This window comes from Bos mutus, chromosome 9 (assembly GCF_027580195.1).
Source record: "Bos mutus isolate GX-2022 chromosome 9, NWIPB_WYAK_1.1, whole genome shotgun sequence".
Taxonomy (NCBI): Eukaryota; Metazoa; Chordata; class Mammalia; order Artiodactyla; family Bovidae; genus Bos; species Bos mutus.
In genome coordinates, this window is record NC_091625.1 from 94511390 (window position 1) to 94531342 (window position 19953).

At 43.8% G+C, this 19953-nt stretch overlaps 1 protein-coding gene across 4 annotated transcripts in view; it reads left to right on the forward strand.

Moving 5' to 3' along the window:
• TULP4 (TUB like protein 4) overlaps positions 1 to 19953 on the forward strand; it is a 200684-nt gene that overhangs the window by 44076 nt on the left and 136655 nt on the right. For all 4 annotated transcript variants that reach the window (XM_070376950.1, XM_070376951.1, XM_070376952.1 and 1 more), the window contains exon 2: positions 11506 to 13706. In XM_070376950.1, the coding sequence (XP_070233051.1) occupies positions 13455 to 13706 (252 nt within the window). In that variant the 5' untranslated portion in view covers positions 11506 to 13454. The remainder of the gene's footprint in view (positions 1 to 11505; positions 13707 to 19953) is intronic.

The following is a 19953-nucleotide window of genomic DNA, read 5'->3' on the forward strand; positions in this document are numbered from 1 at the left end:
GGGTGGTCTGGAATTGGGTCTGTCTCTGCTCCCAGGTCACTTCTGCTCTTAGAAAATCCTGATTGGTTAGGCCCTGGTTAAATAGTTTTTCTGTAGAGGAGGCCTTGTTAAGAAGAGCAGAGTGCTCTGCTGTATTTCCAGATGATTCCTTTCCCCTTCCTCTGCCAGCAGCCAGGACGTTTTTCTTCAAGATTTACTGTGAGGACCTGCTGAGCTTCTGGAGGTAAAAGTTACCGAAGTGGGTCCCCTGAGACTTTTATCTCTCAGACTTGCTCACTCTGAGCCTCTTACACTTCATGCTTTACAGTTCAGGTTTCCTTGGGGCAGGTTTGACCTCCACTGTGGGCCCTGCGGAATATTGGTCCTTCAGGTTCAGGCTCTCCACTTTGAGGCTGGGCCAGAGTTCAAGTACCTGAGAGTGTGACCAGCGGCTTGGTTTGCCCAGGACTAAGGGGTTTCCTGCGATGTGGGATCTGCAGTGCTGAAAGTGACACAGTTCCAGGGAAACTGGGACATTTAGGCACCTAATTCTGATCCCACTGTTTATAACAGCATTAGTCCAGACAGTTCTGGACAAATACGTATCTTATGTCTGCATTTGCTGGATAACTCCAGCTTTCTCCTGTATTTGTGTGTGTGTGTGTGTGTGTCTGTCTGTCTGTCTGTCGCCCACGCGTCCATGCGTGCCTTCCTCAGATATTTCTCATGGTTTGCTGTAAGTCCAGCACAAATTTTGTTTGTTGTAATTTACTCAAGATCTAGTTACATAGTAGTGGGCAGGCCCTACAGAGCTGTAACCTATAATTTCACTTTTTACTTCTGTTGTTGAGAGCATGTTACCATATCACTCCCTAGTCATCTATAATATAGTTGCTGGTGGGTGCATATTTTTCTGCATTATATCTTTACCAACATTTATTGAACTAATATTCCATTTTGGACATATAAGTTATCTCAGATTTTTCTCTTATAAAAATGCTGTGGTGGAAACCCTTATAGCTATATCTTTGTAGAAGATTATTTTCATTTGATAAATTTTCAGAAGTAGAATTGCTGAATCAAATGGTTTGTCATATTTTAAGTCTTTTGAATTATATCACCAAATTGTCTCTCATTTCTCTGCACCCACATGACACTAGGAGTGATAGTTTCTTGGTCCTTGTGACTGTGGTAAGTGAGATGCTCTCCCTTGCTGGTGAAGGCATTTGACTTTTGATACCAGTGAGCCCTGTAAATGGTGCCTCAGTATTTTAGCATCTAAGTTTCAGATGTGGGTTCATCCTCAGAAGTATCTAACTCCCGCTCTCTTTTCAGCTTGTAATCAGTCTGTCTTGCAGTCTCCATGCCCTCCTTTCTCTGTACAGATGGTTCATGTTCTCAGAACTGGCAGTAGAAATCAGGCACAGAAAGTAAATAGGAGTAACCTTCCCCCAAAATGTCTCTCTTCCCTGTTCTCTGAACACAGCCTCGGACCCTCGCCGTCTCCCCAAATTCTTTCACTTGCCCGGGCTGCAGTGCCTCAGGCTCGCAAAAGGCTCAGATTTGAATGTTTGGTGTTAATGACTGGGTTTATGAAGAGCATTCAGTCAGCATTTATTGCTTCCTTTTTTCTTAGAAGACTGTTTGGGGCGCTGCACTGTACCTAGCACTTTATTGAACACTAAATGCACTACTGGTGGGTACTGCAGGGGAGAGAGAAATGGGAATCAGATGTTTGTGGTTCAGTAGATGTGATGGATTACACACAAAAACAGCTGTACCACGAGCAGGGAAGACTCTTGCTCTGTGAGTCTGGGCAGTGCTTCTGTGTGCTACGAGCATCGAAAGGAGCTAGTGCTGTTTGGACTAAGACAGCTTTTCTGTGGAAAATGTCTCTGAAGTGAACAATCAACAGGAAAATGGTTTGACACTCATACATTTGTAGTAAGATTTCATCTTGTAAATAAGCCTGGGCACAAGTGTGCATTCAAATCTTTAGTTATCATCTCACTAGCATGTTTTGAGAATTAAGAGCTAGAGAATAACAGCAAAATATATTAAATCATTATTAAACTCCATTATCTCTGCAGTGGTGCTCTAGGTTTTTCACATGGCAGCCAAGAGACAAGTGACTGCCGAGGTACCCCTGTCTTCCCCCGCCTCACCTCCTGCCCCATAGACTGTTTGACATTGATTTTTTTAAACAAATGAAGTATAGTTGTTTGATAACATTATATTAGCTTCAGGTGTACAGTGTAGTGATTCAATATTTTTATAGATTATGTTCCATATAAAGTTATAATAATATAATGGCTGTATTTCCCTGTGCTGTACCTTGTGTTATCCTTATTGCTTGTCTGTTTTATAGACAGGAATTTGTACCACTTAATTCCCTACCCCTGTTTTGCTCCTCCTCCTTCCCTCTCCCCACTGGTAAATGGTCTGTTATTTATACTGTGAATATGCTTCTATTTTGTTATATACATTCATTTATTTTTTAGATTCCACATATAGGTGATTATAAATGGGGAAACAGTGGAAACAGTGGCTGACTTAATTTTTGAGGGCTCCAAAATCACTACAGATGGTAATTGTAGCCCTGAAATTAAAAGATGCTTACTCCTTGGAAGGAAAGTTATGACCAACCTAGATAGCATATTCAAAAGCAGAGACATTACTTTGTCAACAAAGGTCTGTCTAGTCAAGGCTATGGTTTTTCCAGTAGTCATGTATGGATGTGAGAGCTGGACTATAAAGAAAGCTGAGTGCCAAAGAATTGGTGCTTTTGAACTGTGGTGCTGGAGAAGATCCCTGAGAGTCCCTTGGACTGCAAGGAGATCTAACCAGTCCATCCTAAAGGAAATCAGTCCTGGGTGTTCATTGGAAGGACTGATGTTGAAGCTGAAACTCCAATATTTTGGCCACCTAATGCGAAGAGCTGACTCATTTGAAAAGACCCTGATGTTGGGAAAAGATTGAGGGCAGGAGGAAAAAGATTGAGGGCAGGAGGAGAAGGGGATGACAGAGGATGAGATGGTTGGATGGTATCACTGACTCAATGGACATGAGTTTGGGTGAACTCTGGGAGTTGGTGATGGACAGGGAGGCCTGGCGTGCTGCGGTTCATGGGGTCACATCTGAGTGACTGAACTCAACTGATAGGTGATAATGTATACCGTGTTGGTTTTTCTCTTTCTCACTTACTTCACTAAATGTATTATTCTTTAGGTCCATCTGAGAGTTTACCTTAAAGGCAGTGTTGGAAGGCAAATTTGAACTAGCCTCAAGGCAGCTGTTGAAACTAGTAACCAGTTAGAACTGCCTTGGGCTCCTTTGATACTTGTGGGTTGTGGAAAATTCCCCAGGGAAAAGAGTGACTGTAATTAGATGCAGGTCATTGTAGTTAAAAAAAAATGTGGAGTTCAGGCTCCTTTGCTGTCTTTGGAAAGGTGACAGCCTGGGAGCCCTGGGGTGGAGGAAGCCACCCACCCTCCACCCTGCCTGGAGCCGGTCTGAGGCAGCAGGCAGCTGAGGCAGCAGAGCCGCCATCCAGGGAGTAGAAATTTGTTGTTGTTGTTCAGTCCTGTTTGACTCTTTGTGACCCCAGCAGGACAGGCTTACCTGTCCTTCACTATCTCCCGGAGCTTGCTCGAACTCATATCCATTGAGTCGATGATGCCATCCAACCATCTCATCCTCTGTCGCCCTCTTCTCCTGCCTTTTATCTTTCCCAGCATCAGGGTCTTTTCCCAATGAGTCAGTTCTTCGCCTCAGGTGGACAAAGTATTGGAGCTTCAGGTTCAGCATCAGTCCTTCCAATGAATATTCAGGACTGATTTCCTTTGGGATTGACTGGTTTGATCTTGCTGTCCAAGGGACTCTCAAGAGTCTTCTCCAACACCACAGTTCAAAAGCATCAATTCTTCAGCACTCAGCTTTCTTTATAGTCCAACTCTTACATCCATACATGACTATTGGAAAAACCATAACTTTGTCTATACAGACCTCTGTGGGCAAAGGAATGTCTCTGCTTTTTAGTATGCTGTCTAGGTTTGTCATAGCTTTTCTTCCAGGGAGCAAGCGTCTTTTAATTTTATGACTGCAGTCACTGTCCACAGTGATTTTGGAGCCCAAGAAAATAAAATCTGTCACTGTTTCCATTTTTTCCTCATCTATTTACTATGAAATGATGGGGCCAGATGCCATGATCTTTGTTTTTTGAATGTTGAGTTTTAAGCCAGCTTTTTTACTCTCCTCTTTCACCTTTATCAAGAGGTTCTTTTCTAGAAATTGGGGTGTGTTTAATTTATATCACCAGTCAGGAAAACTCATTTTTCTTTCTTCTTCTTCTCTCAAACCCGCAAACAAGTTTATAATCACAAGCTTCAGCTTAAGCTTGTTTGGAATATTTCATTCAAAAGTTTCTGCTTTGTTAATTTTTTCTTTGTATTTGGCATTCGTCTAGCAACATCTGTATGTTTTTTCCCCAAATCTACTTTTTGCTTCTCATTTCAATCTTCTGCTTAATTCCTGTCTTAAAATTTTATACTTTAGGAAGAAATAGAGCTTTATTCTGGAGAAGGAAATGGCAACCCACTCCAGTGTTCTTGCCTGGAGAATCCCATGGACAGAGAAGCCTGGTAGGCTGCAGTCCATGGGGTCTCACAGAGTCGGACACGACTGAAGCGACTTAGCAGTAGCAGCAGCAGAGCTTTATTCTGAAAATTTCTTATCTCCATTTGTTCCTGTTAGTATGTATTTTCTTTGTTTATTCTAAGACACTTAGATTGAGAACTAGAATAGCATTTTTTGATTCTTTATTGGGTTTTTATAAATTGAGAGAATACTCATTATAACTAAAAAAAAAACTCCTTAATAATTGATTTGAATTGTCTAAAATCCCCATCCTACAGAGCCTTTCTGGTGCTCAGGGACTCCTGCCCATTCTCAGCTGGTGCTCCGTGAGATCCTTAGCTCTGAAGATGTATTCCTGACGCATCTGTGGAGAGAAAGTACTCCATGCCCACCTGCTCCTCCACCATCTTGTCATCCCCTTTATCTAAAAGCTTCAGAGGACTGATGCCTAATACAGTTCACAGGTGTTAAATCTGTTTATTGTGAGATATACCATCCATGTAGAAAAATATGTCAGACACAGAGGTCGTAAAGAACAATGACAGAGGGAACACCCCAAAACTGCCACCCAGATCCAGACCTGCAAGACCACATGTGTGCCCTTCCCTAATCGCAGTTTCCAGCCCCTCTCCTTTTCTGGTAATTAGTCTACTGCTTTATATTTGCCTTGCTTTAAAAATTTTACTTGTACTTATGCAGTCTTAAGTGATAAATTAGTTTGGCTGTTTTGAACTTTATGTAAATGAATTCATGTTGTAAGTATTCTTTCATAAGGTCCTTCTGCTCAGCATTGTGCCTGTGAAATTCCCTCCTCTTATGTGTAGTGTTTATTTACATTGCTGTATAGAATTCTGTTGTTAGAGTATACCACACATAATCCATTGAGGTTTGTTTCAGTGTCTGGCTAATGTAAATGCCACTGCTGCTATAAATGGCTGTTTATTTATTCCCTGGAGAGTTTGAAGGCTCTGTCTGGTGCACATATTCAGGAGAGGAATTGCTGCTTGCAGAGCATTCACATCGTCAGTAGTACTAGCTAACACCAGCAGTTTTCCAGAGTCGTGACAGCCTTATAGCTTTTAATGAATCCATTTCTATCAAAATTGTCTAAATGAAAAACATCTCCCCCAGTTTATTTTATCTCTGATGTTTAACATTAATTCTGATAATTTAAAAAAAATGAAAAATGCATTTTTATCCCCCCCAATAGTAAATTTTATCTGTGTTGGTGGAAAGTAGGAATCAGATAAACCAGAATAACCCGTAGTGAGATAATTCTAGTTAGAAAATAGATTTTTAAAATCACCTGATTTTAAAAATCGAGGTGAGATATATTAGTACCTAACAAGTCTATCATTTTAATCATTTTTACCTGTATGGTTCAACAACAATGACCTTAATAGAAGTACATGCACATTTTTATGCAACCATTACCACTGGCCAGGTCCAGAATTTTTTCTTCATCCCAAACTGAAACTCTGTACCCATTAAATAAGAACGCCCAAATCTCCCCTCTCCCAGCTCCTTGCAGCCACCATTCTACTCTGTCTTTATGAAATTGACTGCTCTAGATTCTTCATATAAGTGGAATCATACTTACATATATATTTGTCCTTATATATCTGGCTTATTTCACTTAGCGTAATGTCTTCAAGTTTCATCCATGTAGCATGTGTCAGAATTTCTTTTTAAGGCTGAATAATACTGTATGTGTTTCCACATCTTTACCCACTCATCTGTCTGAGGACACTTGGGTTCCCTCCACCTTCAAGCTTTTGTGAATAGTGCTGCTTTGAACATGGATGTGCATGTGCAAATATTTGTTTTGAGTCATTGCTTTCAGTTGAATAGTTGCTTTTTAACCTTTTTATACCAAACCCTTTTATTAGTGCTGATTTGAAAATCAGCTTCCCCTAGAAACTGATCAGTTATATCCTTATTTTCTCATGAGAAAATAAGACAGACAGAAGGAGAGCGTCCCACATTGCCTGTTTCTATTAATGGTAGCACTAAGATTGGCACCAGCCTGGGCCTTGCAGGTCATGGGGTTGCAAGGAGTCAGACGCAACTTAGCAACTGAAAAGCTGAGCTTCCCTGTGGCTCAGCGGTAAAGAATCTACCTGCCAGTGCAGGGGACTGGGATTTGATCCCACATTCTTGAGCAACTAAGCCCATGTGCTGCAGCTACTGAGCCTGTGCTCTGGAGCCCAGGAGCTGCAGCTCCTGAAGCCTCCAGCCCTAGAGCCCGTGCCCCGTAATAAGAGAAGCCGCTACAGCGGGCGGCCGGCTCACTGCCACGGGAGAGTAGTCCCTGCTTGCTGCAACTGCAGAAAAGCCTGAGCAGCAATGAAGCCAAAATAAAGGACTACATGGAGTTAAGAGCAGCAGAGAATGAAAAAATAAAAGATAGGCACCTGCCTTTCAGTAATTAGGAGACTATGTGTTCTTTTGTTGTTAGATTTTGATAGCCACTATCCATTTGAGAAATAATAAAGTTGCATGCCATTTTTCTTTAAAATAGCTGTCTTATTTGTCTAGCATATATGGAGCTTTTAATTTTAAAAGTTTGGTTAAAAACCATAGCAACATACACAAAATGAAACACTTTTGTCTGTGCTTTTACTATGGAAATTTATCCTACATACTGATACTTTATTTCAATAAAGTTTTTAAGGCTTGCATTCTGGAGAGTTGGGATGTCGGTGATATTTAACATTTTTGGTTTTAGGGCCCCTTTGTATCTCAAAAATTGTTGAAGTCCAAAAAGAGCTTTGAGTATGTGGGTATTGGTGCTCAGTCTCTTGTGTCCGACTCTGCAACCCCATGGACCGTAGCCTGCCAGGCTCCTCTGTCCATGGGATTCTCCAGGCAAGAATACTGGAGTGGATTGCCATTTCCTCCTCCAATGTGGGTGTGAGCTGCTGATTTACTGTATTAGAAACTAAAACTGAGAAGCAAAAAAATTTACTAGCTCATTTAAAAATAAACCTAAAAATTATAAATAATCTATTTTCTATGGAAAAATAGCTGTATTTTCTAACTGAAAACTTTACTGAGAAGAGTATTTCACATTTTGGTACAATATCTTCAGTGTCTCAGTTCAGTTCAGTCACTCAGTCATGTCCGACTCTTTGCAACCCCATGAATTGCAGCACTCCAGGCCTCCCTGTCCATTACAACACTCCAGAGTTCACTCAAACTCACGTCCATCGAGTCAGTGCTGCCATCCAGCCATCTCATCCTCTGTCGTCCCCTTCTTCTCCTACCCCCAGTCCTTCCCAGCATCAGGGTCTTTTCCAGTGAGTCAGCTCTTCTCATGAGGTGGCCAAAGGACTGGAGTTTCAGCTTTAGCATCCGTCCTTCCATAGAACACTCAGGACTGATCTCCTTTAGAATGGACTGATTGGATCTCCTTGCAGTCCAAGGGACTCTCAAGAGTCTTCTCCAACACCACAGTTCAAAAGCATCAATTCTTCGGTGCTCAGCTTTCTTCACAGTCCAACTCTCACATCCATACTTGACTACTGGAAAAACCATGGCCTTGACTAAATGGACCTTTGTTGGCAAAGTAATGTCTCTGCTTTTGAATATGCTATCTAGGTTGGTCATAACTTTCCTTCCAAGAAGTAAGCGTCTTTTAATTTCATGGCTGCAATCACCATCTGCAGTGATTTTGGAGCCCCCAAAAATAAAGTCTGACACTGTTTCCACTGTTTCCCCATTTATTTCCCATGAAGTGATGGGACCGGATGCCATGATCTTAGTTTTCTGAATGTTGAGCTTTAAGCCAACTTTTTCACTCTCCACTTTCACTTTCATCAAGAGGCTTTTGAGTTCCTCTTCACTTTCTGCCATAAGGGTGGTGTCATCTGCATATGTGAGGTTATTGATATTTCTCCCGGCAGTCTTGATTCCAGCTTGTGCTTCTTCCAGTCCAGCGTTTCTCATGATGTACTCTGCATATAAGTTAAATAAGCAGGATGACAATATACAGCCTTGATGTACTCCTTTTCCTATTTGGAACCAGTCTGCTGTTCCATGTCCAGTTCTAACCGTTGCTTCCTGACATGCATATAGGTTTCTCAAGAGGCAGGTCAGGTAGTCTGGTATTCCCATCTCTTTCAGAATTTTCCACAGTTTATTGTGATCCACACAGTCAAAGGCTTTGGCATAGTCAATAAAGCAGAAATGGTCTAAACGTACTGAAAAGATAGTTATATTCCCGTATCTGCTTCTGTATTCAATCTGTTACAATATACTGTTTTGTTGTAATGTCTAAAGAAAATTTGACCTCACACAGATATGTGGTTGGAAAAGGAAAGAGTATTTTAATAGTCTTTTCAGCTAATCATGGATATTTTTGTTACTCCACCAGAACTCAACAAGTGGTAGTTTCTTAAAAGGTTAGTAGCAATGTGGAATTTTAAATGTATTAGTGACTTTTTCATACTTATTTATACTAAAATCCATTTGTCTTTTTTTGCACTTTGAATGATTCTGTAAAGTATAATTGTTATCAACATGCATTGGTCATTTGAAAAATGTTGCTTTAAGCTATGTGAATATTCCAAATACTGACACACTATGAAATATGAAGTCTGCTATCAAAAGTTCACCTGTATCAATACCACCTTCTTTTGCTTGCAGAGGATCTTTAAATCTTGGGATTCTGTCAAGCACAGAATGATAGATGCTGTTTTTCCCACAATTTTAACTTGAAAACTCTTTTATTATTGGCAACAAATACCATCAGTGACAGCTCAGTTTGTTCATGTTAAAGAAAAAAGTGTCTGCCAAAGACCCAAGCCTGAATGGCCATGATTTGTCAGTCCTTCTTTCCAGTAAACATGGTATATTTCATGAAGAAGGGGTTTGCTCAGCCCACCACTGAAGCTGTAGCACAAGTGCTTCTCCTCAGTTGCCCCATAGTGCTGCAGTCTGCACAAGGGCTGTGTAAGACTCACTGTCTGAAACAGAGTGCTGAACAACCATGTCCTCAAGGGGCGAGACCGAATAATAATCATTTTTACTTCTGCATTAAGAACATCCTTAACGTGGGTGGCATGTTAAAAGATCTGACGAGCCCTGGTACCAGCTGATGCTGGGCCTTGGTCTGTGCCCTTGGGCTGGTGGTTGGCCCCACTGTTGCTTTTGCACCATTGATAGAAATTGTGATGCAGTGAAGAAGATTTATAATGTCTTAGTATTATTTTGAAAGTAATTTTGATGTTATGGACCACTTCCTGTCTAGGGAGGATGTGAGGGAACAGATGGTATACATTGTCATGTTTAATGTGGGTTTAAACATTAGTAATTGCTGGGTCTTGAGAAGTTGCTTTTGCTTTTCCCCTCTGGTGCTTGTCTGCAGCCAGGGGTAGGGACTAAGGGAATATTGTACCATGGTGTTAGAATTTCTGGAGGAAGAACATAGCATTCATTTGAATTTGATAGCATTTGTTTTTACTTTTCCCCCCTCAGGTACAAGTGCTTCCTGAGAGAATTGAATTGTTTTGATTTTAGACACAAAGGAAGTATATGTACTGTGACTCATTTGAATTAGGGTATCGCAAGGAAATTATTTGTAGCTTCTGCCTTACCTTGGCCTGCATCCTCTGAGAAACTTCCATTGAGTAAATTGTTTGTGCTAAGTTCTGTGTCAGGGACGAAAAGGGTAGGTTCCCAGCCTCTGGGAGTGCAGGGAAGAGAGTCAGGATGAAGCGAGATGAAGGCTATTGGCGGGTTAGCACGGGGTCTCTGGGAAGCTTCCCAGGAAAGGTGCTGTGTAGTAGGTGTTAGAGAAGATGCAGGCCTGGCTTGGGAAAGGAGCACAGGCCATGGCAACAAGAAGGAGAGGGGACGCAGTCCAGGGAATGGCCAGAGGCTGAGGGCTGAACACAGGCCGCGTGCGGGGGCTGTCGCAGAGGAGGACACATGCAATCAGATTGCGAAGGGTCCTGCTGGGACTTGACCTCATAGGCCAGTGGCTTTGAAAGCTGGTTCCAGACCAGCAGTGTCAGCATCTCTTGGGAACTTGTTAAAGATGCAGATATCCAGGTCCAGTGCCAGGTATGGGGGTGGGGCTGGGCTGGGCTGTACATTTCAGCTAGCTCTCTGGGGGATGGCCTGGTGCGGGGGAGGTGAGAGAACAGTTCAGGCTCTTTGAGCAGCCTTGAGTTTTAGAAAGATCACTCTGAGGGTTCTCTGGAAGGTGGGACGGGAGGGGGGCGCGGTTAGGGAGCAAGTCATCCAGTGTTTCTGTGGATATGATGTGGAGCCGGACCAAAGGCAGCAGGAAGGAATGGGTTTGCTGGAGATAGATTCTCTGGAACTTTATTGCTAGTAGACGACGTAAAAGCCGAGACAGCTGGGCTTTGCTCTGTGACCTGCCGGCAGTCACGAATGGAGAGTTTTAAAGGCTCTCTCTGCCTTGTGTCTTCAGGGAAGAGCTTTTACTGAAAGTGAAAACATCCCTTCAGATAACTTGCTGGAGCCTCTTCCATCTCCTTTTTGAGGTTGTCGCTTAGCTCAGGATGGCGACCTCTGGCCGGGAAGTGCGCACATTCAGGGCTCCCAGTCTTGGAAGGGACAGCGCAGTGTTGTTTCACTCACTCTGCACAGCTACTGGCAAGCTTAGTAAATGGCACATGGCATCCGGCTCCTTATGGTGCGTGCTGCCTGTGAGTCTGCGTGGAGTGCTCTTTTACTATTGAAATCTTACCAATCTGTAGCTCCATTTGGTAAACGTGTGTGTCCAGAGGGGTCTCTGATTTCAGTTACAGTGATTATTATGTTATTATATTATGTTCATATGTTTATCAGTAAAAGTGTGTTAAAACTTTTATTCTTCAGTATTTTTAATTCTTTTTCTTTGTGTCCCATTTTGTCTTACAGATTTGTCAGACTCCAGGGCCTTCAAGCTGTGATTAATCTGATGGTTCGTGAAACAACTGGGAAAACAGATGTTTTGTGTGCCATTTGAAGAGTGTGTGTCTATGTATATTTAAAACTTTCTTTCTATACATACACATTTACACGAGAAGACAGGCTCATTCTTGTGCTCTCTTGAAGAGTTTTACAACTGATGAAAATTAATTTAAGAATCAGATGGAGCAACTTGACACCACTGGGCTTGGGAGCCCAGGGAGAGAAATACATCACTAATGGCCAGTTTTCCATATGGTCTTCACGGGTAAAGAAAGTTTGCAAAAAGAAGAGAAAAAAAAGCTTGCACAGATCAAGCCTCAAAAATACCTCTCCAGTTTAAAGAAGGAACTAAGTGAGAAGGTGACTGAGGGGGAAGTGTGATTTCAAGCTTTGCAGGTGGAAGTGTGCCGTGCTTTTTGCGCTTTATTTTTCGGTGGGTCTGGTGATTTGGACAGACGTTAAGATTCAGGACTGAAGGGTGGCTCTCACTGTGTGCTTATGACTGGAGGAAAGCCAGCCAGGGTGTGATGGGGCAGGTTTGAACAATGAACTGATTCCTTTGCCTTTTCAGTTAACTGAAAAAAGTCCAGAAATTTTAATTTATTATTTCCCTTTTTCTCGCCTGTATCTGTAGGATAGTTCCTTAAGGTAGCAATTGAAACTGCTAATCGCAAAATAATTATCAAGGCGCATTCTTGTAAAGCTTTTTTCCTTGGACTGTACCCGGGGCATTTGGAGACGGTCTCTGAAGGTAGTCAGGAGAGTGCCCTTCAGACAGCACAGTCACTCTTCAGGGAGACAGTGAGAAAAGAACCTGACTCTTGCCTGTGTTTCCATTTTAAGGGGTTCTCTCCCGTGTTGAGTCCAGGCATACTTGCATGTAAAAGGGGGACCAGTTCATGGACTTAATTCTGGGATTAGTTTTTTCCCTTCAAGATGGAAAAGCACGTCATCCTTAAGAGCAGAAAGGGGAGGAGTGACTAGGGGAGGGAGTACGGAGACCTCCTGTAGCCCAGCTGGGCTACCCTTTGTCCACACACGTGTTTAGATTCACTGGAGGCCCACGCTCCCGTAGAGCCCTGGAACCTCCTGGCTCTGCTGGGGGCAGGGGCTTCCTCGCCTGCCTCTATGGCCCCCAGGGCTGCGTCAGCCTGTGTCACGGCCCTCCCTGGGGACACAGCCACCTTCTGGGAAGCCCGGTTGGGCTCTGAAGTTGGAGGTTTCTGGCTCTGAACAGCAAGGAAAGAGTTTTTTTTTTCCTCCTAAAATTTGGACTGCTGTCTGCACAAACTCTAGTCTGTTTTGCACGGTTTGTGTGCCTTTTTCCCTTTATGCAATCTTCAGCTTTAGCAGCAGAAATTTGTCTAGCTGAGAAAGCAAGCCCGAGGGGAAGATGATCCCATGTGTTCTGCCTCTGTATCTGAACTTTTGAAGGGGACGCTCCAGCTCGAGGGATTCTTTAAGCCTTAAGTTACTTGAAATCTATGTATTTGCAGCCCTTTGTGTCTGGAATCACATTACACTAAACTGGAATCTCAGGCTGAATAAGAAGAACCAAGTGAAAAGAACACTCAGTTTCTTTATCACCACTTGTCAACGATGCTCTTTCTACAAAGGGTCACCCGGCGCTTTCTCTAAGGACTTGAAAATAAAAATGGCCGCCACTTTTTTTTTAAGCATTATCTTTTCTTAACAGACTGCCATCATCTTTTATAGAGGAATTTTTCACTATGCATTTGGTGGAGCTTTCTAAAATACTGACCTTCTAATTAGAATGAGGTCAGTTTCAGTTAAAGGGGTCGGGCAAAACAGCGCAAGCCAACCACAGAATTAACACCAGTCAGTGAGAGCAATTGGTTTAAATTTTTCGGCATTTAGCCTTGCTCTTTAAGTAAAACGGTTCTTCCAAAAAAAGTATGTATGCAGCGGTGGAGCATGGGCCTGTCCTGTGCAGCGACTCCAACATCCTCTGCCTGTCCTGGAAGGGCCGTGTCCCCAAGAGTGAGAAGGAGAAGCCCGTGTGCCGCAGGCGCTACTACGAGGAGGGCTGGCTGGCCACGGGCAATGGGCGCGGCGTAGTTGGGGTGACCTTCACCTCCAGCCACTGTCGCCGGGACAGAAACACTCCACAGAGAATCAACTTCAACCTGCGAGGCCACAATAGTGAGGTGAGCGGGCTTCTGTTTCACTTTCGGTCTGGTCACGGGCGGTGTTTGTAAGCCCCGCCCGGCATGGACTCCAGGTCCTCAGACTTGCTGCCAGGGGAGACTTCTCAGATGTGAACCCTGTCTTCTGTGTGTGTTCCCAGGGAGACCCAATTCCTGGTGGCCTGTATCACGTCTCCAGCATCCCTCGTTATCCTTTTGCCGTGGTTGGTGGGCCGCTCCCTGGCAGGGACCCCAGGGTGGCGTTCTGACCAGGTGTGGGATTGGATGAGATGCTCCTAACCTGCCTGTGACGCTCTGAGCCTATGGTCACCTTTATCCAGGCAGAGTCCCTGCCCCGGGGTCAGATGGGCTGTGCAGACCACAGACATGGTGCTGACTCGGTCATGCACAGTTCACATCTGCATGCTTGGTGGTGGCCTCACACCTAGCGTGTATTCCCATGTCGGAGGTAGACAAAAGAACTAACTGGACAGAAATGAAGGAAGTAATTAGTGGGACAAGAGCCATGATTTTTCACATCTGCTGGGTATAGTATATTGAGGACATTATGCTATGTATACCTGTGTATAGATTCCTTTGTGCTTCTGATAACATAAATGTGGTCATTATCTTTGAAATTCCTTCAACCAGCATTTAGTGAGCAGTGTGTTTAAAAGAAGTGTACTTACATAGTCTGTTAACCATATTCATGCTGCCCTGTCCACTAGTTTCTTATGAGGAATCCACCTTATATTGTAATTAAGTGGTTTTGGATAGAAGGCAATGGCACCCCACTCCAGTACTCTTGCCTGGAAAATCCCATGGATGGAGGAGCCTGGTAGGCTGCAGTCCATGGGGTCGCTAAGAGTCGGACACAACTGAGCGACTTCACGTTCACTTTTCACTTTCATGCACTGGAGAAGGAAATGGCAGCCCACTCCAGTGTTCTTGCCTGGAGAATCCCAGGGATGGGGGAGCCTGGTGGGCTGCCGTCTCTGGGGTCGCACAGAGTCAGACATGACTGAAGCAACTTAGCAGCAGCAAAGGGAATATTTTTGAAGGGTCAGTTCAGTTGCTCAGTCATGTCCAGCTCTTTGCGACCCCATGAACCGCAGCATGCCGGCCTCTCTGTCTATCACCAACTCCCGGAGTTCACCCAAACCCATGTTCATTATGTCGGTGATGCCATCTAACCATCTCATCCTCTGTCATCCCCTTCTCCTCCTGTCCTCAGTCTTTCCCAGCATCAGGGTCTTTTCAAATGAGTCAGCTCTCCACATCAGATGGCCAAAGTATTGGAGTTTCAGCTTCAACATCAGTCCCTCCAATGAACACCTAGGACTGATCTCCTTTAGAATGGACTGGTTGGATCTCCTTGCAGTCCAAGGGACTCTCAAGAGTCTTCTCCAACACCACAGTTCAAAAGCATCAATTCTTCGGCACTCAGCTTTCTTTATAGTCCAGCTCTCACATCCATGCATGACCACTGGAAAAACCATAGCCTTGACTAGACGGACATTTGTTGGCAAAGTAATGTCTCTGCTTTTGAATATGCTATCTAGGTTGGTTATAACTTTCCTTCCAAGGAGCAAGCGTCTTTTAATTTCATGGCTGCAATCACCATCCGCAGTGATTTTGGAGCCCAGAAAAATAAAGTCTGACACTGTTTCCACTGTTTCCCCATTTATTTCCCATGAAGTGATGGGACCGGATGCCATGATCTTAGTTTTTTGAATGTTGAGCTTTAAGCCAACTTTTTCACTCTCCTCTTTCACTTTGATCAAGAAGCTCTTTAGTTCTTCTTCACTTTCTGCCATAAGGGTGGTGTCATCTGTATATCAGGTTATTGGTATTTCTCCTGGCAGTTTTGATTCCAGCTTGTGCTTCCTCCAGCCCAGCATTTCTCATGATGTACTCTGTATAAGTTAAATAAGCAGGGTGACAATATACAGCCTTGACGTACTCCTTTCCAGTACTCCTTGGAACCAGTCTGTTGTTCCATGTCCAGTCCTAACTGTTGCTTCCTGACCTGCATACAAATTTCTCAAGAGGCAGATCAGGTGGTCTGGTATTCCCATCTCTTTCAGAATTTTCCACAGTTTATTGTGATCCACACAGTCAAAGGCTTTGGCATAGTCAATAAAGCAGAAATTGATGTTTTTCTGGAACTCTCTTACTTTTTCAGTGATCCAGCAGATGTTGGCAGTTTGATCTCTGGTTCCTTTACCTTTTCTAAAACCAGCTTGAACATCTGGAAATTCACGGTTCACATATTGCTAAAGCCTGGCTTGGAGAATTTTGAGCATTACTTTACTAGCATGTGAGATGAGTGCAATTGTGCAGTAGTTTGAGCATTCTTTGGCATTACCTTTCTTTGGGATTGGAATGAAAACTGACCTTTTCCAGTCCCGTGGCTAGCATTAACCTTTAGCGTACGTCTCAGTGATTATTTACATATGCGATCTGAAGTGTAACCATCAGCAAGATTGGGGTGCAGGGCATTCCCGGGATCCCTTTGAAGGCCCTGTACCCCACTGCGAGGTGACTGAGATTCTGGCTTCTGTCGTCTCAGACCAGTTGCGCCTGTGCGTGACCTTACTCTGAGTGGAGTCATTCCTTTGGCTCTGCGTCTGGCTCCCCTCACTCAGCGGCGTCTGTGAGGGACAGCCCTGTTGTGTGCCGCGAGTGCGCTCTCGTGCGTTCTTCAGTCTCCCCCTGGAGGAGGGCACCACGGTCTGTCTATTCTGCTGGTGGGCATTTGGAATGCTTCCAGTTTCTGGCCATTTTGGTGAAATGTGCCGGTAAGACTCGTGTGTGTGCCTTCTTGTGGATCTCTGCACTCTTGACGGGTTTCTGGGCCGTAGGATGGGCATGTGTTTAGCTTTAGTAGGAATTGCCCGGAACGATTTTCCAAAGTGATTGTGCCATTTGATACTGCTGTAGTCAGTGTATGGAAAGTCTCAGTTGTGTAAGAAACTTAATTTGGATTTGAATTTTTCATATTAAAAATGTGATTTTATGCAAGGAATTTCTGTTTATAAACAGATGCTTGTGTTTTTCACACGCACACACACACACACACACCTGTAATTTTGAACTGGACGCTCTCTTAGAAAACGTATTTTAGATTCTGCATAACAAATTACCATGGACTTAGTAGTTCCCAGTACCCACTTCTTATCTCACAGTCTGTAGGTCTGCAGTCCTGGCTGGGTCCTCTGTGTGGGGTCTCAAGGGTGGGAAGCAGGATGGCAGTAAGGACTGTGAGCTTTTCTGAGGCTGGGGTAGTCCTCAGACTCGTTCATTTCTGTTTACAGAAATGAGTTCCTTGCAGTTGTAGGACTGAAGCCCTCAGCCCCGAGAGCTGCCCAGGCTCCTGCCTCATGGCACTCTCCACAGCATGGCCACCGTGTCTCCACGGCCAGCAGGAAAGCATCCACTGTAGCTCTGAGTCTGACTTTGCACCTCTGGAGAGGGCTCATCTCCGTGTGAGGGCGTCGTCCAGGGTGTACACACCAGGGACTGCTGCTTTAGAATTCTTTCTACCACCAGAGAGGTGATGATAATTCCCAGTGGCATGCATATTTCACCATTGAAACTATTTTATGTGATTTTTCCATTTTGTAATTTTATTTTTCATTTCTGTTTTTTTTTTTTTAATTGAAGTACAGTTGATTTATAATGTTGTATTAGTTTCTAGTGTACAACACAGTGGTTCAGTTATCCATACATATAATACTTTTTCATTTATTTTCCATTATGATTTATTATAAAATATTCAATATATCTTGGAATACATGTAGGAAAAGAAAGATACTGAATACAGTTCCCTGTGCTACTTTCTGTTGCTGATGTTAGAATAGTTCCTATTTATTGGGCGCCTGCCAAGTAGGGTGACCAGCCATCCTGGTTTCCCAGCATGTGAGACTCCCAGTGCTAAAACTGGAGAGGTCACGGGCAGACTGCCGTGGTTAGTCATCCCACTGCCCAGGGCCAGACTTGGTTCCAGCTGACTTCCAACCTCAGTTCCTCATGGGTGTCCACAGCAGACTTAGGGGTAGATACTATCATTCCCATTTTACAGGTCGGAAAGCTAAGGTTTATGGACGTTAACTGCTTTGCCTTGGTTCATACAGCTCGTATGGAGAACAGCTGGAATTGGACCCCAGAGCTCTGCCACTCTTCTTCAGTATATCTTTATTTTCTTAGAACTTGTGTTATGTGTGAGTTCTCAGTCCTTAATCCACAGTTGTGAAGTCTCAGGGTTCTGAAAAGGAAAAGATTTTTCTGGCAAGACCTGAACTGATGTGAGGCTTTTTATTGTCACCACCCCATCACGTCAGCTGCAGAAATATTTATATTTTATTATAGGTGCTACCCAGACCCTGCTGGGGTTGTCATATATTGATGGTGTCTGTTTTCAGCATCTAAAATTTCAGGAACTCTGAATTTCAAAACCTACCTAAGCTGCAAGGATTATTCACTGCAGCTGAGTACTGCAATGATTTACTCATTTTGAGTAAATGTTTATGGACCTACATTTTTCTTTAAGGGAATCATGAAAGGCAACCTCCAAAGACTTCTTTTTTCCTTTTCAGGAAGGATGACATTTCAGTATCTCTGTCCATTGCTCATTTCCCTTATCTTCACTGCCCTTCCACACAAGGCGCAAAGTCCCCTTGTGCCCACCCTGACACACGGACACCCTGAAGACTCTAGTGAAGGGCTGCGGCAGGATTTTACTCTTCTTTCTGGCCACGGGATAACTAGACGGCAGACGTCAGATCTAGTCGTCAGCTGATTTCACAACTGAAACACTTGGGAATGTTTTTTTTTCCAGGAAAACAATTTCTTACAGTTATTATTGATGTCATGCAAGTTAGTCACTTATTCTTTATTTAATGAGATTTTCTTCACTTGAGAGTGGACAGGCATTCGTGCATGCTTGGTGGGATTAGTTTCCTTATAGGAACACATCCACTGTGAGAACAGTGTTTCCTGGGTTCTTGGATTTTGTTACTTTTTTGCAGAGAAGCTTTTTCTGGCCCTCTGCTTGCCCAACTGCCCACCCCAGGCTCTGTGCTGTACACTGAGCAGACCTCTGTGCCTGCGCTGGTGAGGCTTTATTCCGCACGCCCGACTCCCCAGCCCAGGCTCTGCGCTATACACTGAACAGACCTCTGTGCTTGCACTGGTGAGGCTTTATTACAGTTACCTGCTTGTGTGGGCTGGTAAAACTTACTGAAAATGGTCTGTTCTCGTGGTCTTAATTTCCTCGTCTCCCACTATTTCAAATATCATTCATTGAATTTAATTTCCTCTAACTTGTCAGCCTGCTTCAGTGGGGCTTCTTTCCCTACCACTCCACTGAGGTGGTCATGTTCCCAGTGAGGCCCGTTGCTGAACCTGTAGGCCACTTTATTGTTTTCGCTCTCTTGGAAGCTTCCCAGGACTCCAGGCTCTCCTGATCTTCCTCTTACCTTTCTGGTCTCTGCTTTCTACCCTTCTTTGCTGATTCTGCCTTTTTTCGCCTAGTCAGTGTTGGAGGGCCCCAGACATGCCCCTGAATTCTAGATCATCTCTCTAGGTTGGCAGGTGCCAGATCTACCTGTACGCTGACGATTCTCTAATTTATGTCTTCCACCTGCATCTCCTGAGAAGTTCCAGATTCTGTTCTTCAGTTTGTTGTCTGAGATACAGAATTGGACATCAGTCATTCGGCTTCTCAAACATTAAGTCCTCTCTGAGAGCCTCTTTCTCCACTGACCCCTCAGCCGTGAAACCTATCTCACCACCTGTCTTCTCCATCTCAGGAGATGGCCCCACAGCCGGCCAGGGAGTCACATGTCCAGCACAGCGCCTCCCTGCCCTTCCTTTCCTTGTTCCCATTTGTCAGCAAGGCCTTTGCAGTGTCTTCAACGTCCATGTGATGTCTAAGCCATGCCTTCCTCTCTCCTTTGCCATCTCACGGATCTTTTGACTTAAACTCTGTTGTTAACCCATTGTGGAAGGCTGTGCTTAACAGGGTATGTTTGGTTTCTCAAGTATTGTTAAACTATTCTAAAGAATTTGTATCCAGTGTACTTTAGTTATCCTTTCTCTTTCCTAAAAATACTGCATGACATAGGTACTAAGAGGAGCTAGTGTTTATCGAGTGTGTGCCGTGTGCCGGCACCATTTCACCTTGACATCAGCTCTAGGACTTTGAACCTGCTCTTGCCATCATCTTCCAGATGAGGAAACCGAGGTGCAGCGGCCTCAAACAGCT